Source organism: Stegostoma tigrinum, chromosome 8 (genome assembly GCF_030684315.1).
Source record: "Stegostoma tigrinum isolate sSteTig4 chromosome 8, sSteTig4.hap1, whole genome shotgun sequence".
Taxonomy (NCBI): Eukaryota; Metazoa; Chordata; class Chondrichthyes; order Orectolobiformes; family Stegostomatidae; genus Stegostoma; species Stegostoma tigrinum.
Genome location: NC_081361.1, coordinates 12,599,910 through 12,625,879, shown reverse-complemented (window position 1 = coordinate 12,625,879; position 25,970 = coordinate 12,599,910). Strand labels below are relative to the sequence as shown.

The window sequence follows — 25,970 nt, the reverse complement described above, 5'->3', positions numbered from 1 at the left end:
GTAGTGCAGCTCTTCTGACACCAGTTGGTGAGTGCCTTGAGAACACATTCCAGATGCTTTCAAAGGGAATCACTGGGTTTTCTGCTTCAACAGCCTTCTGAGTAGGCTGTACACAATTCACACAATTGTTTGAATTTAACCAAAACCCACTCAATTCTTGGAAGGTCACTTGGGTGATCTGGGTGCAGCATTCCATTCACCCACTTGCTCAGATATTTCACCGCATTGGGACACACATAAATATCTTACTTATTGCAAAATTTCAATGCACAATAGAAATTCAATACTTCCATTGTGCAGCAGTAAACATCTCCAGCTGATATATAGTTCAGAACTTTTAAATTAAGTCCATTTCACCTCATCACATGGAAATAGCCCTGAAATATTCAACAGAATTAATGCCAACTAAGTGAAAAACTGTTATGCCTTTATGAGAATAGCAATGGCACCATTCAGGTGCAATGCAACAACAATCCTGCTTTCAATTATAACAGAAAAGTCACTAATCCATTAACAGTACATGTCTGAAGACAGCTTAGCTATGCATGGCACAAGCCATGCACAATTGCACAAAAACAGCAATTTTAGCAATGTACAGTGTCTGCAAAGACCATCAAATTGTGATGTTGGGTAGAGTTTTTGATGTTAGTAAAATGATAGTAGGGGGAAGAGAGTGTGTGTCATCCCTTTCAAGGATGTTGTGTCTTTCTCGGCTTGGAGATTTATTAAAAAGAAAGTGTGCAAGTGCACAGAGAGCTTCTGAAATTAAAAACTGTATCAAAGGCTGTGCGGTTAACAATACAGGCAGTGGTTTGTTTTGTCGTTGAGACAACCAGTTTTAAAATCAGCCAAATTAGTTTTAACTAAGCACATAGAAACTAAAGACCAATTAAATATAAATATGATGGTTTTGACAACCTAGGACCAATTCCACTCTAAGAAATTTATAAGTCTTCAAGAGAATAAAAATCTACTTAAATAGAAAAGGGCATTGGAAAATTGGTGTCAGGGCAACTGCTGTCTGTTAGAGTTAACAAGCAGCAGCCCTAAAGAGAAAAATCATTGTCTCTCACAGAATTCTCCAAGATCTCAGAAAACCATCATCTGACTAAAGGTCAAATGGCACTCTTAGCTAATACGCCTGACAAGAGAATTCAACGGAGAAAGGTGTTCCTCATGAAAGAGCAGTGGGACGGTTCCAAATGTTCCGGAAAATGTATCCTGCCTGTAATTTTGAGAGACTCCGAGAGCTTGTGTCTTCAAATAAACCTGTTGGACTATAACGAGGTATCGTTGGAATTTTGACCTATATCATAGAATCATGTATATCATTTATAACAAAGTCAGGCGGTGAGAAGCAGGTTGAGCCACTTTTCACACTGCCTTTAGCAAATCATGAGGTGAGGCAAACTTTTCTGGGAGTTTCAGTTTTAGTTTTCAGATGGAGGGGTCAACCTCTGCTTCATAACAATTATCATCACAAATGGGAATACATTTGCGCCTCAGTGATGAAAATTGTGGTCAAAAACAAAATCCGTTAAAAGTTTTAATTTCGGATATCTTGACCTCCCTAGTTCAATCCTATCATACATAATTCATCTATTCAATGAGCATCAAGGCAGTTCACAACATTCTGTCGACCGCTAAAAATAGAATGTCATGAGGTGGAGAATTAACAACATAATGTAACCTTCATGTTCCAATTTATTTGAATGTATAATGACTCAATCATTGCCAAAGGAGCACATTTGCCCCTATTACATTAATAATCACCAGGCTAAGTAAACGAACTGTAACATCAAAACATCTACAACAAACCTGGGACAGGACACAATCAGTTTCCAATTGATGCTTACCATCTTGTCACAAGCAACAGATGATCAACAGCTGACAATCACCTGACAAAGATTTGCTCACACACATATGACAGAGACAAACAAACTGAGAGAATGGGACGGAGTCTTTAAAGGAAGTGGGGTGTGAGGACGTATAGTCCAGGTAGCTGAAGGAGTAAATGGGTTTACAGTGGATATTAGTGGCCTGCTTCATCAATGAATATTCATCCATCATCAGATCAAAATTGGGGATGTTCGCCGATGATTGCACAATATTCAGCACCATTCGTGACTCCTCAGAGACTGAAGCAATCCGTATTTGAACACCATAAGCTCTGGTCAATATCCAGGCTTGGGCTGACAAGTGGCAAGTGACATTCAATCCACGCAAATGCCAGGCTATGACCATCACCAATAAAAGATAATCTAACCACCACCCCTTGATATTAAATGGTGTTACCATCACTGAATTCCCCACTATCAACATCCTGGGAGTTATCATTGATCAGAAACTCAACTGGGCTCACCACATTAACACAGTGGCTACAAGAGCAGGTCAGAAGCTAGCAATAGGATGGCATGGTGGCTCAGTGGTTAGCACTGCTGCTTCACAGCGCAAAGGACTCAGGCTCAAATCCACCATCAGGCAACTGTCCGTGAGGAGTTTGCACATTCTCCCTGTGTCTGCGCGGGTTTCCTCTGGGTACTCCAGTTTCCTCCCACAGTCTAGAGATGTGCAGGTTAGTTGAGTTGGCAATGCTAAATTGCCCGTGGTGCTCAGGGGTGTGTGGCTTAGATGGGTTAAAGGGTGATGGGTATGGGTGGGATGCTCCAATGGTCAGTGTGGGCTTGTTGGGCCGAAGGGCCTGTTTCCACGCTGTAGGGATTCAATTCCATTCTATTCTATTTTTGTGAAGTGGGTGATTTTCAGTTGGATAAAAATCAAACTTTGGATACTCCATTGCATTTCACGGCTACCATTTACAAGAGTACGCTTTTGCAAATGACTACAATGACTTTGATAAATTTAGAAAGATGGATGGCTATTCCATGTACGAACAGATTGTGGAATTAACAGACTATATCAAGATTTCAGAGGCTCCACTTGGAAATTACTAATTCAGTGCTTGCCTTCAAATTATTGAATTATGCCTAAGTGTCACACGTGGGTACAGTCCTGGAATCAACTGAAATTGAATTATCAGCAAGAGAGTCGAAGATCAGAGGCTTAAAGCTTTAAAAAGTTTTGAAAATGCAATTATTTCCTACTGCTTCCATGTTACGAATTGGGCACTTAGCACTAATACAAAAACAGAGAATTGTGGCAGCATTTTTAGATGAGTCAGATATAGGGTACAACTATCAATATGAAAGAAGAATCATATACTAAAGGAATGAGAATACAGCTGTGAATACAGCTCTTATGACAGCTCAGGACAAGATGTGTAATAGGGCAAGTACAGCAGATGACTCAACCCCTGGGATGCCTAGGGGTCTGTCAACGGGTGTTTCAGGTATGACATGAAAGAGCATGAAATGAAATGTCTGGAAATAAAGATTTCCAAAATTACATACAATGCAAAAGATGCAGAAGGATTAAATCATGATGCCGATTAGTGAGAATCCTGGTAATAGATATTCTATCCATGTGGCATTTCATTGTGCTGCGTTAGATGCTGCTTCCATGTCTACCTTGTGAATGGATATATTGAAATATTATCCAGACGTTCTTAATAGTAAGGACCAAGCCAATATCAAGGAATTTGTAAGCTTTACTTGAACCTGTTTTGGGGGAGGAAAGAAGGAGAAAGAGAATGCCAAACCACCTCACCTACCCTTGGATGATCCAGAATATATGAAACTGTTTCTAATTATTGATGTTGCATGGGCAACCTTCTGGATGGGTATTCTAGTATGGCAGGTTTCACCAAATTTTTGGCAGGACAAAATGAAGATAGCCTTTCTTTTTTGAACAATATTCATTCGACAAAGAGTATCGCACAGAAAGGATAAGGACTGACCTTGCTAGCATAACGAATGTTGGAAAGAAAAGAGATAAAGTGAAACACAGCTCCAGGAAATGATTAAATATTCTTGAAGAGGGATACCTCATGTTATGATGAATTGCAAGTTTTTTGTTGAAAGAAAAGGCAATAAAAAATTACTATTAGTTGGTGCTGTTAAAGACTGCATTGTAACGGAAGGTATAGAAGATAGAAGAAAAGGCTAATCTGTTAATCTTGTGTAAACTTAGCAAACAAGTGATATAGCTGGGATCCAGTAGTTTTGAAAGAGAATTGTGAGCAAGCCAATGAACCCAAGGAAAAGTTCTATGTTTCAGTACAGACTTCACTTTCCAGCTTCAGCCAGCTAATATGTGGTAATAGTTCTTGCAAGCTTCTCAAAAACAAAGAAAAATGCTCAACAGAAGTTCCTTGTCTTGTTTTAATCATGCATCTGTCTCCAGATTGAATTTTCTCCCAGTTTATTACAAAATTTATGAACCACACAAGTGTAACCCTGAATTTTCCATAGAACTTTATCCTTGTGATTGAAAAAAAGGACATCAAAACCAATACCATCAGTAGGAGACGCATCTGTCAGCAAAAAAAAGTTTCTTACAATTTTGGAAAATTTGTAAGGCAAGAACTGACCACTTGGTTTCCTGGAAATTCCTTTTGAAGGCAGCAAGATATTTTGCAGTTATTCAATAAATGAAAAAGTGGTTCAGTTTGAAGATTGGGTCTAACAGTGACAAGAGTTCAGACAGCAAATAATTTTTGGCATATTTTATACATAAAAGACAGTTTCTTTTTTTACAGTTCGTGATAATTCAGTTCTTGAGTCACTTGTATCGACATTCACAAACTGAACTAACTAAGTAATAATTTGACATTAGGATATAGCAGCATCAAAGATGACAAGATCAACTAGTGCAAGAGAAGCTAGTGCCAAACAGACTGAATTTAAAATTTTCCTTGTACATCCTATTGTAAATTGGCATTTGAATGAATGTACCAGCATTTCACCAACTGCTGTGGGCCATCTGAGACATGCTCAAACAGTTAAGGTTCAGAAAAGCAAATCTCTCTCTTCCAAATACTGACTGGCAAACTATGTATTTCCAATTGCTCCCTTGAACTCTTCTATTGAAACTAAGGCTTATAAACGAAAACAATAGAAAAGCTAGTTAATTCATTGTGGCTAAAAGAATGCCTACAACATCAAATTAGAGGAATCTACTCTCGTTTTTGTATTGCTTTTTGGCAACCAGGTTCTGGGGCAGCGATATATCACTGTTTTCTTCCTCAAAACTTTAGGAAAGGTCATCATAATGCGTAGCATCAGCAAGTAGTTTCTACATAATACTCACTTGATTGAACAGCAAACAGACATTTGCACTGAAACAGCATTAGCTTAAAAGCTAATTATCTCAAATGGTCAAAAAGCCATGAGCAGACCTTCACCTCAGAGTCTCTCATTCTATCATTTTATGAGATAAAAATAATAAAACATGAGTGCAACAACTCCAAGCAAATTATTTGCTGTCTGAACTCTTGTCACTGTTATACCCAATCTTCAAATTGAACCACTTTTCCATTTATTGAATAACTGCAAGATATCTTGCTGCCTTCAAAAGGAATTTCCAGGAAACCAAGCATTTTCTACTTCAGAGGCAGACACCAAATGTCACAGAACACCAAGATAGACAAGAGGAAGATGGAACTTGGAAACCGCAAAGGATGTTTGAGGCAAGCAGTTGGCTTCCGGTAACAGGCACTATTCTCTGGATTTACAAGAGCAATAATGGAGAAAGGTGACTCCAGTCATTTTGGCATGGAGTCAAAACACACAGACAGATTTTATGATAGAAGCAGATTTACATCTAAACTCTATTCCTCAGACAGGACGGAGACATACCTCTGACTAATACAAAAACAAAATACTGTGGATGCTGGAAATCTGAAATAAAGTTCTGAAGAAGAGTCATATCAGATTCAAAGTATTAATGGCGTTTTTCAGATGGTTTCACAGATTCTGCGAGACCTGTTGAAGTTCTCCTGCACTTTCTAATTTTTTTTCAGATATTGGTACATTTACTGGAAGATGCAACCTAACTCATGATAGTGAACCATGATGACAGGCACAAAATCCTTTTTCATCATTTATATGGGCAAATCTTAATAAATCATTTATTGACTGTTGCACAGATCCCCTCCAGATCACTGTCTTACTTATTTCATTACCAAGGTGTGATAATTTGCAATTTGATTCTACAAATAACAGCTGTTAACTCTGGAATAATTTCTACAGAGATTTAACTAGATCTGCTAGTTGCAAATTGAAAATACAAGTGTGAAATGAAAAATCTGAATTTAACCAGAAAAAAATTTCAACAGTCAAGAAGTCTGCAGAAATCTAGTGTGTTTGTCAGCATTCAGTTTCGGGGAGGTAGTAATGTCATTGGATTTGCCATGGAACTTAATAATGTAATTACCATAAGTAGCGACAGTGTCAGTGGAGACACAGGTTCAAATGCCACCACGGTGTTAGTGCAATTTGAAGTCAATTTCTTTGTGTTGAATATGTAGAATTTATTGTCTGGAAGGTAGGACAGTCAAAATCCCTCATAATGTTTCAGACATTTACATGTTCATTTGCAATGCTAAGGCATACAGGCAATGGGCCAAGGACTGATAATGATGTTAGATGCTTATGACTTGGCAAATTTGATGGGCCAAAGGGCTTTTTTCTGCACTGTAGATCTTTATGCCTCCATGATATTATGAAATTAAAAGCAAATCTCAATAGTGGTGATGGTGAAAATGATGTCTATCGTAAAACTCTACTGATTCATTAATTGGCTTCTTTTAGAGGGCTAGGTCTGGCATACACATGACTTCAGATCTACATTAACACAGTTGACTCTCAACTACCATCTGAAATGGTCTATCAAGACACTCAGTTCAAGGGAAATCAGGGACTTTTCTGGAAATTTACACATCCAAAAGGATAAATTTAAGCAAATTTAAATAAGTTTAAAAATTCACCCAAATATGACAGCAATCAGGCAGGAAAAGGAATATTTAAACAGTAAGTGCTGCTTTGGGAAACGGGAACTGAAATAAAGAAAGTGACCAGATTGTGTAAGAGTTGGCAATTTTGTGGTTTAGCTGGTGCTCAGGAAAAGATGGTTGCATTCAGGAAGAAGAAAATTGAAACCTATCTGATCTCTTCTGGCAGCAATTTTCAATGTGCAGGTGTCTTGATTGATGCATAAATAATATGGGGGGGGGGGGAATCACAAGCAAGCCCTTAACAAAAATGTTTTGCAACAAAAATACTGAGTTGAAATTCATTTCGCACCTTTTCTGGCTCGTAACATTCCAAAGTACTTCACAACTCTTAAACTCATTTGAAGTACATGGTCCACGGTTGGAAAACCCAGCAATGAATTCACAAACAGTAGTCCTAAATCCAGCAGTAAAATAGTAGGCCATTCCATTTTTGGGGTTCCAGTTGAGGAATAAACATTGGTCAGGATATCATAAGAACTTCCTTGTTCTTCTTCAAATGGCATTGAACTAACTTTTGACATTCACTTCAGGGGGCAAACCCAGCCACGGTTTAGCATAGGGATGGGACAAACGATAGGAGGCTGTGAATCAAATCTATCCATGCTTAACAGTGGTTTTCAATATGGGATCTGCTGACCCCCTATGGGTCTACAGTTTGATGGACGTGCAAAATGATTTGAACAATAAGGATGAGAAACTTCAGAGGTGAGGGAAATCATAATCTTTTAATTGAACCAGTGAGCTCTAATGAAGAATTACAGGAAGTGGTCCAGAATATGCCAATGATGGGATGTTGGAGACCATGTTTTTGCAGAAAATACTGTATTACTGCCCTATGACAGCAATACAGAGAACAGCACAGAACAGCATGAAAGTTATATTATGAGTAACCCTTTGATTGTTTCCTGATTCCTGCTGACTTTGCTAAACAATGGAACAGATTTAATTGAAGAATTTTAATCTGTCAATGGGTACCACATAGGTGGCAACAAGCATTTATGCTTAATGTTTTATACTTGACTGTAAGTAAATGATTTAGCCAGAGTTATAAGCGCAGAATCAGATCCTTCAGTCCAACTTGTCCATGCTGACCACATATCCCAAATTAATCTTGTCCCATTTGCCAGTATTTGGCTCATATCCCTCCAAAACTGTCTTATTCATGTAACCAACCAGATGCCTTTCACATTTTCTAACGGTACCCACCTCCACATTTTGACTAGTAGCCTGTTCCCTATACACACCACTCTCTGCATGAAAAGGTTGCCCTTTAGGTCCCTTTTAAATCTTTTCCCTCTCAGCTTAAGCCCATGACCTCTAGTTTTGGGGTCCTTACCCTGGGAAAAAGATCCTGGATATTCACCCTTTCCATGTCCCTCATGATCTTATAAGCTTCTCTACGATCACCCCTCGGCCTCCGATGTTCCAGGGAAAAAAGCCCCAGCCTATTCAGCCTTTCCCTATGTTGTTACAAGTATAGCTTATGAAAGTTTAAAATGTTTAAAGTTTTGTTCGTCAACATTTTGCACCAACAGTAAAATAAGCAATTTTACAGTTTTAGTTATAATATAGTAATATCATTAGCAATCCAATTGCTGTTTGTGGGCTCCCGCAGTGTATAATTTAGTTCCCACATTTCCGAATTACAGCTGTACAGTAGCAACAAAGCCCACGCTTGGAAAAATGCTTCGATCATTTGGTATTGTCCAGCAGTTACCAGAAGAATATTTTCGTGGCCAAAACATTCTACACACTGATTGTTACTCAGGTTTAAAAATATTATGACAGGAACCATCGCAGATCATCCTTTTCTATGAACACGCATGCAGCTCCAAGCAGAGAAACCACTGGCTGATTCTCTCACCTCTCTGCCCACTCTCCCTCCCTTGAGTCTTCACTGATTGTGATTCAACAACTGTTTTCAAGTTATATTTGCTACAAAGGCAAAAGATCATAGAGGGAATATGCCTGATTTGTTCTACCAAAGCCACATGATCTTAGCCATTCAAACACCATCACAAGAACTGTTTAGAAACAATACTGACACTGATTGTTTCATCAGAATCACATTCAACGCCAGCTTCACTTTCTATACCACAGCATGACATTTGAATTGGGTTGACACTGCCTGGCATTTTTCAAAAAAAATGCCTGCGAACAAAGCCTAGTTACAACACGTGCCTAATAGGAGTATAGCAGCATGTCTTCCTTGGGCAAGATTTTAAGTGGGTGACGGCGATATATTAAAGCATCATATTGCAATCTGATATTTGCCATGTTGCATATACCAGTTGGCATGTCCAAAGAAACTTAGTTTGTGCTCTTTCAGCATGATTAAATAAAATAATAAAGTCACCCTAATAACAATAAATAGTAAAGTCGCCCGAATCCTACGAGACAATAGGGCTCAGAGAGTGTAAGAGCTGCTGATGCTGGAGTCAGAGATAACACAGTGTGGAACTGGAGGAACAGAGCAGGCCAGGCTGCATCAGAGGAGCAGGAAAGTTGACCTTTCAGGTCAGGACCCTTTTCTGAAGAGATTTCTGAAGAAGCATCCTGGCCCAAAACATCAACTTTCCTGCTCCTCTGATGTTGCCTGGCCTGCTGTCTTAAACCTTCGGGTTGCTCTGTCATTCAACTGAAACAACCAGTGGTGTTTTAAACCGAAGATCACCATGCCTCAAGCAACGGGAACAGTTAAAAGGAAAGACCTTTATGGTAACCTCGACCAGAGCAGGAATTGAATCCATATGATTGGCATCATTCTGCATCACATAACAGCTGTCCAGCCAATTGACTCCGAAAACAAAAGAATGGAATCAATATGCTGGAAACACTTATAGAAGGAAGAATTATGAATTTTCCAGCAAAAATTAAATTCTAAACTTTCTTCCAACAAAATAATTCATGGAATTTTGAAAGTTATCATGACTTAAATGTGACTTGAATTTCAAATGCCTGCCAGTGAAGGCAGTGCCTTCCACATGACCATATAAACAAAGAACATCATGGTAAAAAACAGCCATGTCTCAAGGGAACAAAGTGTGGAGCTGGATGAACACAGCAGGCCAAGCAGCATCTCAGGAGCACAAAAGCTGACGTTTCGGGCCCAGACCCTTCATCTAGGCCCGAAACGTCAGCTTTTGTGCTCCTGAGATGCTGCTTGGCCTGCTGTGTTCATCCAGCTCCACACTTTGTTATCTTGGATTCTCCAGCATCTGCAGTTCCCATTATCACATGTCTCACGGGGATGGTTTTTTGCTTCACGAAGTATAACTCAAACTCCAAAAAGCCAAGGAAGTTGAGTAAGACTTTTAAACCATTTTTATACCCTCATAATCACTCTGATTGTTTCAGTTTAGACATCTGTACATGTGGGTCTTCCTTTAGTCCCACCAATAATGATCAAAGTCTTTCACAGATTCACTCGTACATGGTACTATACTATAAATGCACTGAATCAGGGCAGACTATCAAATGCAATGTGCCAATGTATTTTCCACTAAGTCATCTGGGGAGTTTTACTCAGGAGATATCAAAGACACCAAAGGGCTCAAAGACAATGGAGATCCAGTTAAGTAACAGCAGTTAATTGATTTTAGTTACTGTCATAGCATAACTTTCACAGATTAAATTTTCCTGGAGCTACAAATGTTAATTCACAAACAAGTGCAGTCTAGTTACTTGCAGTTATTCATTTAAGTACAGTCCTGAGATCTATATTCAAATAAGGAATTAAAATTCATCAAAACATTTCCACAATGAAATACTGTAATACGTTGGAGGAAAACGCTAATACTTAGAACAAAGTAATCACAGTGGAAATTCGCACTGATGTAGAGCCAATCATTGATTTCAAAGTGAACTTAGAATAGGCAGCTGAGAGAAATATACATGCAGAGCTTCGGGGATGGCTAAGGGTTCTTGAGGTGAAGTGGCGATACCTCTAAACCTAGGACTCCTGGTTCAGAGATAAGACCCAGATGCTCCAGTGGTGTGCAATAACATTTTATTAAATAATCTGTTCAGATATCTAAAGGGGTGGAGCTTGGCATCAAGGCTGACAAGAATGTTCAATTAGATTGCAGACATGGGCTGTGGGCTTAATAGTCTCTAATTGTTCAGCAATGTCATTACATGAAGGGTAAAAGGAAAACTACAGCCTAACTGTGGTCATCTTAAGTTGCTCACATCAAATGATCTAGTCATTGTAAATAAGGCCAGTAACGCAATTTAGTATCAACAGAAGCCAAAATTATTATTTTTCTATGACACTGCAGATATAAATTCAATCTGTACACTGTGGAATAAAAAATCGACATATTGAGTGGGGTGGAGTGAGGTTTTGGAGATATGGGTACATTTGAACAATTTCCAAGCTGAGGAGTTTACATCTTCAAAAAGAAGTCATCCAATGACAGTTTTCATCAATTTTTCTTCCAAATCAAAAAGTGATCTTGAGGTATTTCCCACGTCAATTTGAGGCACAAAACAGTTCATGTTAATTTATGTTATGGGTCATGCACACAGGATCGAATTCTAATTTAAACAAATCAGTGCCAAGATTGGAAGAAGACTGATTGTCTTCAATATGTGATCTGAATAATATTCCCAACAAAATTTAGGCATTGCGGTCCCAATCTCTGTGCAACCAGGGATGTGGCAAGCAAAGGTGATGCATTTTCTTGCAGTAAACAGAAACTGATGCAAGATGACAACATTCTGGAATGTCAACAGTAACTTTACAGATTAGCACTGTTACAGTCTTGAGCGTAGGCTACTTGCCAAACTCTGGCCAGAGTGCATGGAAAAGAAGCATGTCTTTGTTTGAATTTTTCAGCCCACTTAAATGTCACATGTAGAAGTGAAACACCTCCATTCTAGTATCAAAACACCACCTGATTTGATAGATCGCATGTCTAAAAAAATAGTAACAGTCCTTAGCTGAATTTACTTCTCTAAAATAAATCTTCCTCCATAAAAAGTGAAATCTTGTGTCCATGTGGCCAACATTCCAAAAAAAGGACAATTGAAAGAAATGCATGACTGTCAGTACAATGTGAAATACACTTGAAAACTTCCATCAAACTAAAACCAATGTAATACTTACACAGCTAGCTGCAGGTATAGTTTCATTACACTGTAGGATACAGCAGTTTTCTATACAGCACAGGTAAAGAAGGTTATGTGCCACCTAACTGGATTTTTAACTGAACTGACATGATAACTGTCCTTTCAACTGCAGCCATACTGAACATATAGTTATTAGGAAAATGGAAAATAAAATCATTCAGCTTTGAGATAACCCAACTGAACTTTGGTTGTGACAAAGAGGCTCAAGATCATAGAGGTCGTGGAGTTATAACTCACTCAACATTTCACTTCACCAACTAAAAGACAGTACCGAAAGACAGACAGTCCCACAGTTTTTGAGAAGATTTGTAGCTCGGGTTGTGGATAAGGCTACAGACATGCCCATCGAGCCTTTGGGTTTGGTTGCAAATGTTTCATCATGCTACTTGTCAACATTGTCAGCGCGCCTCCGGTGATGCACTGGTGTTCTGACCTGCTTGTTATTTATGTGTCTTAGTTTGTAGGGGTGTTTGGCATCACTTCCGGTTCTGTTTCATAGTGGTTTGTACGCAGGGTTTAATTCAATGCATTTGTTGATGGAGTTGTGGTTAGAATTCCAGGCCTCCAGGAATTCCCTGCTGTGTCTCTCTTGCGCAAATATCGACGTGCTGTCCCAGTCGAATTCATGTCCCTCGTTGTCCATGTGTCATGAGACAAGTTAAGAATTGGTTGTGTCTCTTGGTGACTAGTTGGTGTTTGCGTATCCATATTGTCAGTTTTCAACTGGTTTGGCCTATGTACTGCTTCTCACAGTCCATGCACGGTATTTTGTATGTTACACCAGTTTTGGTGGTTTTGGTTATGGGATCTTTTACGTTTGTCAGTCGTTGTCGTAGGGTGCTTGTTGGTTTGGACTACCCTAATACCTAGGGGTCTGAGTAGTCTTGTGGTCATCTCTGATATATCCCTGATGTACGGTAGGGTGATTAATGAGTCTGGTCATGTCGTGTCTTCCCGATGTGGTCTGTCTTGGAGGTAACAGCAGATTGTGCTTTTGAAGACTCCATACAGGTGCTCCTGTTCTGCTCTGTGTAGTTCTGGAGGCATGAAAACAACAAGTGGGACAGAACACCAATGCTTCACCAGAGGCGCACTGACGAGGTTACCTAGCAGGGTAATGAAACGTTTGCAACCAAACCCACTGGCTTGACAAGCATTTCTACAATCTCAGAATGAACTTCATCCGAGACGTAAGCTACTGTGCATCACACACAACCTACATCTGAGACAGAGTTAGGGGAACCAGATCCTGTGGTAGAACACTCCAGGAAGAGACACAAAAAAAAAGGAACCTGCGGGTGGCATGTAGTGATTGCAATGATGGCCAGTTGGACCTCATAGAGCATGAGCTCCCTGATTGTGGCTGTTAATGTGATCCAATCAAGGAGACCTGGCTGACAGATAAAAACAGGCGTGTCAATGGTTCTTTTCACTCAGAACTGGCTCTGCAGAAGCTGAATCAGTATTAAGGACTCTCCATTGTAAATAGAGGGTGACTTAGTGACAGGATACCAGCCTCTGTGGAGTTATTTCATGCCCATCTAGATTAACTCACCCAGTTTACTGCTTCCATCCTGCTGATAGTCTGGGAACTGTCCCTCAGACGGAACACTGACGGTGCGCCGTAGCATTCGTCCTTTTGAGGACTCCATTTGCTGGTCTTGCAATATGTCAACATTCACCTGTGTGAAAATGAGAATTGGTTAACTCTAGAAACATCAAGAAAATATTTGTATCAGATCTATGATTATTGGAAACTTGAGGCACTTTAATAAATAGCCAAACTGAAGATAGTAGGTAGTGTTTCAAACACTACAACTCAATTTGCACTAATTCTCCAGAATCGTTTTACCAGTCAAACAGACCAGACATAGCATGCAAGCATGAGAATAATAAGCAGGAATTGGTCATTTAGCCACTTACGCCTGCTACATCATTCAGTAAGACCACAGTTTATCCGATTACAATCACAAAAGCACATTTCCACTAACCCTGAGACCTGACACCCTCTTGCTTAATAAGAATCTATCTACCTCTGCCCTAAAAATACACAAGAGCTGGTTCCGCCAAATGTTTTGAAAGACTATTTTGAAGACTCACACCCCTCTGATTGTTTTTTTTCCTGTCTAATCTTTGTTTTAAATTGATGAACTTGATTTTTTAAATAGTGACTCCTAATTCTTGATTCTCCCTTCTCTACATCTTTCATGTCAAGACCCCTCAGCATCTAATGTTGCAATCAAGTCATAGCTTCCACTTCTAAAGTGCACTAGAAACAATTCTAACCTGTGATCAAAAGCATCCCAGCTATTCAAGGTGTTATTTTGGTAAATCTCTGAAGTGATGCCAATGTATTTACATCTTTCCTTAAATAAGGTGACCAACACTGAGCAAAGTTCTCCCAATGTTTTCTGACTAATGTTCTGTATAACGGAAGCATAACCTCTGTACTACAGAAACCAATTTTCCTTTTAAGTCATAACATCATCTTAGCTATCCTGAAGACTTCTTGCATCTGTATGCAAACTTTCTGTGATTCATACATGAGGAAACTCAAATGCTTCTGCATCTCAACTCTGCAATCTGTCACCATTTACATAATACATTTCTTTTTCATTCTGCCTGCCATAATAGACAATTTCACCCTTTGCTACATTTTTACCCACTCACTTGACCACATTTTTTTGTTGTATCCTGTGTTCTCTTCATAATAACACAATGATAGGCCAGAAGTAAGTTAACAAATTTGGCAACCATGCTTTGCATCCTTTCATCCAAATCAGTCATTGATTTATAAACAGTTGAGGTTCCAGCACCAATTCCTACAGCATTACCTACTCATTACTTCTTATCAAACTGAAAAAGACCCATTTATACCTGGATAGTAGGAACTGCAAATGCTGGAGAATCTGAGATAACAAGGTGTGGAGCTGGATGAACACAGCTGGCCAAACATGATCAGAGGAGCAGGGAAGCTGGTGTTTCGGGCCGAGACCCTTCTTCAGAAATGGGGGGAGGGGAAGGAGGTGCTGAAATAAATAGGGACAGAGGGGGAGGCAGATAGAAGATGGATAGAGGAGAAGATAGATGGAGAGGAGACAGACTGGTCAAAGAGGTAGGAATGAAGCCAATAAAGGTGAGTGGAGGTGGGGAGGTAGGGAGGAGATAGGTCAGTCTAGGGAGGATGGACAGATCAAGGGGACGGGATGTGTTTAGTAGGTCGAGCTGGGAGTGGGACTTGAAATGGGACGAAGGGATAGGTGGAAGGACAGGTTAGGGAGGTGGGGACGAGCTGGGCTGGTCTTGGGATGCACTGGGGGGAACAGGACATTTTGAAGCTTGTGAAGTCTACATTGATACCATTAGGCTGCTGGGTTCCCAAATGGAATATGAGTTGCTGTTCCTGCAACCTTCGCATAGCATTGTTGTGGCACTGCAGGAGGCCCAGGATGGACATGTCGTCTGCGGAATGGGAGGGGGAGTTGAAATGGTTTGTGACTGGGAGGTGCAGTTGTTTAGTGCGAACCGAGCGTAGATGTTCTGAAAGCAGTCCCCAAGCCTCCGTTTGGTTTCCCTGATGTCGAGGAGGCCACAAAGGGAACAGCGGATGCACATATCACATTAGCAGACGTGCAGGTGAACATCTGCTTGATGTGGAAAGTCTTCTTGGGGCGTGAGATGGGGGTGAGAGTGCAAGTGTAGCACTTCCTGCGGTTGGAGGGAAAAGTGCCAGGTGTGGTGGGGCTGGACGGGAGTGTGGAGCGGACAAGGGAGTCACGGAGTGAGTGGTCCCTCCGGAAGGCAGATAAGGGTGGGGAGGGAAAAATGTCTTTGGTGGTGGGGTTGGATGATAGATGGCGGAAGTGTCGGAGGATGATGCATTAGATCTGGAGGTTGGTGGGGTGGCGTGGTACGTGAGGATGAGGGGGATTCTGGTTTGGTTCTTTTTATTGCGGGGAGGGGGTGCGAGACTTCACAAGCTTCAAAGTCTCCCTTCCCCCCCACCGCATCCCAAAACCAGCCCGGCTCATCTCCGCCTCTTTAACCTGCCCTTCCACCTATCCCCTCCTCCGACCCCAAGTCCCACCCCCATCTCCTACCTACTAACCTCATCCCGCCCCTTGACTGTCCGTCCTCCCTGAACTGACCTATCTCCTCCCTACCTCCCCACCTAGACTCACCTTTACTGGTTCCATCCCTGCCTCTCCACCTACCTTCTCCTCTATCCATCTTCTATCCGCCTCCCCATCTTTCCCTATTTATTTCAGAATCTCCTTCTCCTCCCCCATTTCCGAAGACGGGTCTCAGCCCGAAACGTCAGCTTTCCTGCTCCTATTATACTGGTTGGTCTGCTGTGTTCATCCAGCTCTACACCTTGTTATCCCATTTATACCTATTCTGCTTCCTGTGAGCCAGCCAATCTTTTATCCAAACCAATACACTACCCATTGTATCATGAATTTTATTTACAACAACCTTTGACATAGTACTTTATCAAATTTCTTCTGGAAATCCAAGTACAGTATGTCCACTCATTCCCCTTAATCCACAGCACATGTTATGTCAATAGACAATAGACAATAGGTGCTGGAGGTAGGCCATTCAGCCCTTCGAGCCTCATATGAACTCCAATAAATCAGAGAAGCATGATTTCCTTTTCAGAAAACTATGTTGACTCTGCCCATTTACCTTTAACTGATCTCAGCACCCTGCTATAACCTCTTTCATAATGGCTTCAAATGTTATTCCTACGACGGGTATTAAGCTAACTGGCCTCCATGCGGCGCCTCCAATTTTGTTTAGTAGAGTCACGTTGTCTATTTTCCATCCAATGGGATCTTCCCCAAATCTAAGGAGTTTTGAGAAATGAAAACCAATGCATTAACTATCTCTCTTGCCACTTCTTTCATGACTCGAGGATGAAGCCCATCAGGACTCTAAAACACTACCAGTGTGGCATGTTAAATGAGAGTAGAAATAGGAGGATAGAGCGGGTAAATGCATGAAATAGGGGCTGGTGCAGGATGCAAGATTCACGTGTTTGAACCATTGGGATGGGTTTCACCTGAATTGGAAGGGGACTAATATACATCCAGGGAGATTTGCTACTGCTATTCAGGAGACTTTAAACTAGTAAGGTGTATGCACGCATGTGTAGTAAGAAAAGAGAAAAGGCTGAGGCTACTACAGTAGACAAGCAAAGCAAGTCAAATAGTCAAAGCAAACAACAGCTTTACAGAGAACCAGGTAAGACTGATATCTTTAACTGTATTTACTTCCATGCAAGAAGCCTAACTGGTAAGGTAGATGAACTTAGGGCATGGTTGAGAAAATGGCGCTAGGATATCATAACAATTATAGAAATGTGACTCAGAGATGGACAGGACTGCCAGCTTAAAGTCCAGGGGTAAAGATGCTACAGGAAAGATAGAAAGGGAGGCAAGAGAGGAGGGGTTGGCATTTTTTGTTGGGGTAACATTGCGGCTGTATTTAGTGAGGATATTCCTGAGAGATCATCTAGTGAAGTTATTTGGTCAAACTGAGAAACAGGAAAGGGATGATTACCTTGTTGGGATTGTATTACAGAACCCGCAATAATCAGTTGAGAACCAAATGTATAAGGAGATCTCAGATATCTGTAAGAATAATAGAGTTCTAATGGTAGAGAATTTTAGTTTTCCAAATATAGGCTGGGATTGCCATAGTATTAAGGGCTTGGAGAGGGAAGAATTTATTAAGTGTGTACAGGAACATCTTATTCAATATGTGAATGTACAACTATAGAAGGAGCAATACTTAACATTCTGTTGTGAAATAAGGCAGGGCAGTGACTGAGGTGTCAGTGGGGGAGGACTTTGGGACCAGTGGTCATAATTCTATTGGCTTTAAATTAATTATAGTAAAGGGCAGAAATGATCAAAAAGTTCATGTTCTAAACTGGAGTAACGCCAATTTTGATGGCATTAGGAACTTTCAAAAGTTGATTGTGGTAGGTTAATTGGAAGTGAAGGGCTAGTTGGGAAGTGAGAGGTTTTAAAAATGAGATAACAAGAGTTCAGAGACAGGATGTTCCTGTTAGTGTTAAGGGCAAGACTGCTAGATGTTGGGACGGCTGGATGACTTGAGAAATTGAGGCTCTAGTCAAGAAAAAGGAGGCATATATCAGGTGTAGAGAGCTGAGATCAAGTAAGACCCTAGAGGGGTCTAAGGGCTGTAGGAGTAAAGGTTAAGAGAGAAATCAGGAGGGCAAAAAGGGGACCTGAGATAGTTTTGGATAGTTTTGGCAAATGCGAATTAAGAAGAAGCCAAAGAGATTCTCTAAGTACATTAAGGACAAAGGAATGGGGCCGGTTAAGGATCATCATGGCTGTCTTTGCGTGGAATAACAGGAGACAAGTGAGATATTAAACAAGTATTTACTGTGGAGAAAGACATGGAAACTGCAGAATTTGTGGAAATAAATAGTGATGTTTTGAAAAGAGTTCTTATTACACAGGAGGTGGTGCTGGAGGTCTTGAAATGCATTAAGGTAGATAAATCACCAGGATCTGATCAGGTACTTCACAGAACTCTGTAGGAAACTAGGGAAGGGATTGTTGAACCTCTTGCTGAGATATCCAGAAGACAGGTTGGCCAACGTGGTGCCATTGTTTAACAAAGACAGTAAGGAAAAGCCAGGGAACGAATAGGCCAGTGAGCCTTGCGTCAGTGGTGAGTAAATTGTTGGAGGGAATTCTGAGGTATACAATTTACACACATTTGGAAAGGCAAGGACTGATCAAGGATAGTCAAGATAGCTTTGTTAACAAAGTCTGAAGCTGGATGAACACAGCAGGCCAAGCAGCATCTCAGGAGCACAAAAGCTGACGTTTCGGGCCTAGACCCTTCATCAGTCTAGGCCCAAAACGTCAGCTTTTGTGCTCCTGAGATGCTGCTTGGCCTGCTGTGTTCATCCTGCTTCACACTTTGTTATCTTGGATTCTCTAGCATCTGCAGTTCCCATTATCTCAAGACAGCTTTGTGTCTGCCTTCCGGAGAGACCAATCTCTGCGACTCCCTTGTCTGCTCCACACTCCCCTCCAACCCCACCACACCCAGCACTTGCCCCTACAACCGCAGGAAGTGCTACACCTGCCCCCACACTTCCTCCCTCACATCCATCCCCAGCTCCAAGATGATTTTTCACATCAAGCAGATGTTCACCTGCACATCCGCCAATGTAGTATACTGCATCCGCTGTACACGGTGTGGCTTCCCCTACATTGGGCAAACCAAGCGGAGGCTCAGGGACTGCGTTGCAGAACACCCACACTCGGTTTGCAACAAACAACTGCACCTCCCAGTCGTGAACCATTTCAACTCCCCCTCCCATTCCGCAGACGACATGTCCATTCTGGGCCTGCTACAGTGCCATAATGATGTCACCTGTAGGTTGCAGGAACAGCAACTCATATTCCGCTTGGGAACCCTGCAGCCCAATGGCATCAATGTGGATTTCACCAGCTTCAAAATCTTTCCTCCCCCCACTGCATCCCAAAACCAGTCCCCGCCTGCCTAACCCGTTCTTCCTCTCACCTATCCCCTCCTCTCACCTCAAGCCGCACATCCATTTCCTACCTACTAAACTCATCCCGCCCCCTTGACCTGTCTGTCCTCCCAGGACTGACGTATCCCCTCCCTACCTCCCCGCCTATACTCTCCTCTGTACCTATCTTCTCCTCTATCCATCTTTGAGCCGCCTCCCCCTCTCTCCCTATTTATTTCAGAATCCTCTCCCCATCCCTCTTTTCTGATGAAGGGTCTAGGCCCGAAACATCAGCTTTTGTGCTCCTAAGATGCTGCTTGGCCTGCTGTGTTCATCCAGCCCCACACTTTGTTATCTTAGTATCTCACCAACTGGATTGAGTCATTGAGCAGTTGACAAGAAAGACTGACGACCTCAGAGCAGTAGACTTTGTCTGTATGGATTTCAGCAAAGCGTTCAACAAGGTTACACATGGTAGAATGGCAAGTAAGATTAGATCTATCAGGGAAGATAGCCAATTGGATAAATATTTGCTTGAAGGTTGACGGCAGAGGGTGGTGGTAAAGGGTTGCTTGTCAGACTGTAAGCCTGTGACCAACAGTGTGCTGCAAGGATTAGTGCTGGGTCTGTAGCGTTTCATCATGTATATAAATAATTTGGATGTGAATGTAGGAGGTATGGTTAGTAAGTTTTAATATGACATCAAAATTGTTGGCATAGTTGACAGTTAAGAAGCTTATCTCAGTGTACAAGGAGACCTTGATCAGATGGGCCAACGGGCAGAGAATTGGCAAATGAAGTTTAATTTTGATAAACGTGAGGTGTTGCATTTTTGAACCAGGGCAGGACTTATACAAATAATGGTGGGACCCTGGGGAGTGTTGACAAACAAAGAGACCGAGCAGCACAGGTGCACAGTTCCTTGAAAATGGAGTCACAGGTAGACAGGGTGGTGGAGAAGACGTTTGGTGTGCTTGCCTTGACTGGTCAGAACACTGATTATAAGAGTTGGGGTGTCATGTTGTGGCTGTATAGGACATTGGTGAGGCCACTTCTAGAATACTGAGCATAATTCTGGTCACCCTTCTATAGAAATGATGATGACAGAATGTAGAAAAGATTTACAAGGATGTTGCCAGGACTGGAGAGTCTGAATTACAGGGAAAGATTAAACAGGCTGGGTCTTTTCTCCCCAGAGTGTCAAAGGCTGAAGGGTGGCCTTATAGAAATTTATAAAATCATGAGGGGCATAGATAGGATGAATAGCCAAGGTCTTTTTCCTAGGATAGGGGAGTCCCAAACTCGAGGGCATAGGTCTAAGGTGAGAGGGAAAAGATGTAAAAAGGACCCAAGGGTAACTTTTTCATGCAGAGGGTGCTGTGTGTATGGAATGAACTGCCAGAAGTGGTGGAGGTGGGCACAATTATAACATTTAAAAGGCATCAGGATGGGTAACTAAATAGTAAAGGTTTAAGGGGTGTGAGCCAAATGCTGGCAAATGAGACTGGGCCAGACTGGGATCTCTGGTCAATGCAGGGTCTATTTTCATGCTGTATGACTTTCTGACTCATGCATTTGCCAGCATGCAGCATCAAGAATTTACTCAGTACTTGTAAGTTTGATTTTCCTTTCCCTCTCCACTTCCAAATTTATCACAAATTCCAGGATATTGCTCATATCCTCCATCGTGAAGACTGATATAAAATACCTGTTCGATTCATCTGCCATATCTCCAAGTTCCAATGCTATGAAATCTCAATTTTTATTAGCAATACACTCATTTTATTAACTCTTCTGTAAATAATTAAAAACTCTTCCTATCTGTTTTTATATTTCTTACTAGTCTTCTCTCAGCACTCTAATTATTTCCGTCTTATTAATTTTCTGGTAATGTTTTTTCTCTGACAAATCATCTGACCTGCCATCTGTTTCTGCAAAGTTACATACATTGTCTTTAAATTCGAAACTCGAAGCATTAAAGAGAGTAAAGCACAGTTGGTTGATTTGTGTTTTGGAAATCTTTGGGAACGTACCTATTCTGCGCATTTTGAAATATCCACTTAAATATCTGTCGCTGCATCACCATTGAGCTATCATTAACCAAATTTGTCAATTTGCTTCAGCTTTGCTTTCTAACCCTCATAATTGCCCTAAATTAAATATTTTTAAAAGTCTCGTAGCTACACCTCCCTTCCTCAAAATGAATATAAAATTGAATCACACTGCAGTTGTTACCTCAATATGCGATCATCAATTATCCTATCACGTTAGCTGATAGCAGGTCTAGCGTAGCCTGTTCTCTCGGTGGCCCCAGAACACCGACTTCCGAAGTAAAAATGACACCAAGCTTTCAGGTATGACTTCAACATATCACCATGTTCCTATGCCAACATGTCTGTCTCAGGCCTGCTGCAGCGCTCTGGCAAAACTCAATGCAAGCTGGATGAACAGCACCTCATGTTCCACTGCAATACCTTATAGCCTTCAGGACTAAACATAGAGTATAATAATTTTCTTGTCGATTACCTAACCCACAATCCAAGTCTTGTCATGCAATGGAGATACTAAGAACTGCTGATGCTGGAGTCTGAGGTAACAGAGTGGAGCTGGAGGTACACAGCAGGCCAGGCAGCATCAGAGGAGCAGGAAAGCTGACATTTTGGGTCAAGACATTTCTTCAGAAATAGGGGAGGGGAAGGCAGCTCTGAAATAAATTTTGAAGCCAGTAAAATCCACATTGAGACCAGTGGGTTGTAGGCTTCCAAGGTAGAATATGAGCACCTATGCTCGGTTCACATCAAACAACAACACCTCCCAGTTGTGAACCACTTCAACTTCCCCTACCACTCCCAGACGACATGTACATCTTGGGCCTCCTCCAGTGTCACAACGATGCCACCCAGAAACTGCAGAATAACACCTCATATTATGCCATGGAAGCCTCCAACCCAATGGTCTTAGAGTGGACTTTACTAGCTTCAAAATCTCCCCACATCTGGCATTTTCCCAAGGCCAATCCTCCCTCTCTTCCCTGCCTCCTTGACTTGTCCATCTTCTCTCCCATCTATCCACTCCTGCCACCTCACTGACCAATCCCAACCACTACCTACCTGCTATCACCATGCCACCTACGTTTCCCAGTCCAACACCCACCCTATCTATTTATTTCAGAGCCTCCTTCCCATCCCCATTTCTGAAGATAGGTCTCGACCTAAAACGTTAGCTTTCCTGCTCCTCTGACGCTGCCTGGCCTGCTGTGTTCCTCCAGCTCCACACTGTGTTATCACTGTCATGCAACGGATCGTTTTCAGCACAACTGACACATTTTCAACTAATTCATAGCTCCTGTCATCAACTATCTAACTTCTTTCTGGGCTCTAAACCTACCTATCAACTCACTGCTATACACACATGCATGCATGCACTCACACACATACACATGCACACGTCTTCGCCTCCAGACTCTCCTAAATGTCCTGTATTTTTCAAGATTTAGGTCTCATTCCATGTCATCCTGCACTCATGTCTCTGTAATACCTGCCATATCATACTTAATTTCTACTTGAGTTCTTCGTTTATCTGTTTTGTTTTGAATGCTTTATGCATTCAGGTAAAGAGTTTTTTTAGTTATCCTTTATTCTTTTAATAAATTCTCCTGTTAACTGCTGGTTTAAGCTTCCATTTGTATTCTTTATCAGAACCAATCATGGTCTGTTTATAATTTCATATAGTAGTATATTCCTCCTTGGTCTCTACCTTTGGATTTACTACATATTCCCTAATTTGATCCCTTGCCCTCACTATCTTGGATAAGATCTGCACGCTAAATTATGCAGGTGAAAAGAACACTAGCTCCAGCTCAGTTCAGGTGCAGACCAACTCATTCCTACAGATCCTACTTTTGGTGTCACTGTCCCACAAACCAGAACTCATTTCTCCCACCCCTTTGTCTTACAGAGATCCTTCATTTCTCTGATTTGATTTGATAGATGCCAATTTGCACATGGCTCAGGTAGTTCTAACCTTTGAGGTTCTGCTCCTTAATGTGGTGCTGAGCTACTCATAGTGACCATGCAGAATTTCATTCTTTGTCCTGCTGTGTCATTGACTGCATTCATCTACTCCTCCCATCACAAGTTCCTCTCCTGAACCCAGCACTGGTCAGGCAACATTCCACATGTCCAAACCCATTCCCTCATCCTGGGTAAAACAAACAGTATCATCCCTGCATCCACACACAATTGCAGGGAAACCGCAATCACTGCAGACACATTTTAATGTTTAATAATTAACATCAGTGTCTTTGAAAGAAATCACAGTGAAATGAATATATGCCATGGCAATCTCATCTGAACGGTTATCCCATCAAGTGCTGAAAGGAGTGCAAATAAAACACTGCAGTCCATTTGATGTAGGTAGACCCACAATGTCATAAAGGAAGAAGTTCCAAGATTTTGACCCAGCAACACTGAAGGAAAGCAGATATTTTTCTAACTGAGGATGGTGTGGACTTGGAGAGGAACTTGCAGGAACTATCCAAAATAGTCTGATTCATAGAATCTCTACAGTGTGAAATCAGGTCGTTTGACCCATTGAATTTACACTGACCCTCCAAACAGCACCCTACCCGGACCCACCCTCTACCCTGGAACCCTGCATTTCCCATGGTTAACCTACTTAGCTTGTACAGCTCGGGACATGAGGAGCAATTTAGCATGGCCAATCCACCTAACTTGCACATCTTTGGACAGTGGAAGGAAACCAGAGAACTTGGAGGAAACCCAAGACACAGGGTGAATTTGCAAACTCCATACAGACACTCACCCAAGGGCGGAATCGAAACCGTGTCCCTGGCGCTGTGAGGCGGCAGTGAAAACCACTCAGCTGTCCTTGTTATATCCACTACAATTCTCAGAAACTGTTCTGAGTACACTCTATGACTTCTCCCAGTTACTATTTGGTGGCCTATTGACTATTGCCAACATTTTCCCCTAGTTATTCCTTAGATTAACATATATGGATTTGGCATCATCTGATCCAAGATCATTTTGTGCACCTATTACACCTATTCCATCCTGCAGTAACAAAGCGACCTCACCACCCTTTTGTAAAGCATGTCCATTTGAAAAGTCACGTATCCCCGAAATATTTGGTTCCCAGCTTTGATCTTCTTGTAACCGTATCTCCATGTGGCTTTAAGTTCGTACCTATTAACTTCCATTTGTGCCATTAATTTATTTATTTTGTTCCTAATACTATGTGGAAATACTTAACTAAAGAGTCAATACCGATACCACCTTTCTGACATTTTTTTCCCCTTTGACCCTATTTCCTTTGTCCCTTCCTGGGTACCAGTTTCATAATAGCTGCTCGACAATCCTGCTATTCTTCTGCTTTAAAAGCCTATAGACCCTATCTTTGGAACACTCCCCCTATTTAATTAGTTTGAAGCCCAGTCTACAAGCTGAGATATTGATTCACCAGGAAACTGCTCCCATAAAGGTTCAAATGAAACAAAATCAAAAATTGCTGGCAAGGCACAGCGAGTTAAGCAGCATCTCTCCATGGATGCTGCCAGACCTGCTGAGCTTTTCCAGCAATTTCTGTTTTTGTTTCTAATTTCCAGCAGTCACAGTTCTTTCTGCTTTTAGAAGGGTCAAAAGAAGCCTGTATCACTAGGACAATTCTATGAGTAGAAATGCTACTGCCGTATGAACTGAAATCCACTCCTCCCATATTAATCTTTGAGTCATACATTTAACTCTTTGACTTAGTTTATCCTCTACCAGTCTGTCTGTGACTCAGGCGGTAACCCTGGGATTATTCCCTTTGAGGTTCTGCTTTCTAATTTCACTCCTTGTTGTTAAAATTCTTTCAGCAGAACCTCCTTTCTAGTCCTATCAACATAGACAACAATAACCAGATCCCTTCCATCTGACTCCAGGTTCCTTTCCAGCCTTGAGGAAATATCCATTGCCCTGTAAGCTTCTCTGGACTATATTTTTTCTATGGAATTCAACCCCAGCTTCTCCCGTCCATACACATAACTGGTATTCGGCATTCCAGCAATAATGCTCCTGAATCTTCTCTTGCAGCCACTGTAAAGCCTCTAAAACTTTCTTCAAGTGCGGCATCCAGAATTGGGCACAATAGCACAGCTGAGGATAACTTAGGGTTTTATAAACTTTCATCAGTCCAGCCTTGCTTTTGTACAATGTATCTCTTATTATCAAGGCCAGGATCCAGAAGTCTTTTTAACAATTTCTCAACATGGTCTGCCACCATCAATTTTTCTCTCTGTTTCTGAGCATTGTTTAGAATTGTACCCGCTGTTTCACATTTCCTCCCTACCGTGCATACAACCACAACATTTTACATCACATAACTTTTTATTAATCT

At 41.4% G+C, this 25,970-nt stretch overlaps 1 protein-coding gene across 9 annotated transcripts in view; it reads right to left on the bottom strand.

Moving 5' to 3' along the window:
- Positions 1-25,970, bottom strand: part of rasal2 (RAS protein activator like 2) — a 348,750-nt gene that overhangs the window by 155,711 nt on the left and 167,069 nt on the right. For all 9 annotated transcript variants that reach the window (XM_059647745.1, XM_059647746.1, XM_059647747.1 and 6 more), the window contains exon 3: positions 13,602-13,728. In XM_059647745.1, coding sequence (XP_059503728.1) covers positions 13,602-13,728 — 127 coding nt within the window. The remainder of the gene's footprint in view (positions 1-13,601; positions 13,729-25,970) is intronic.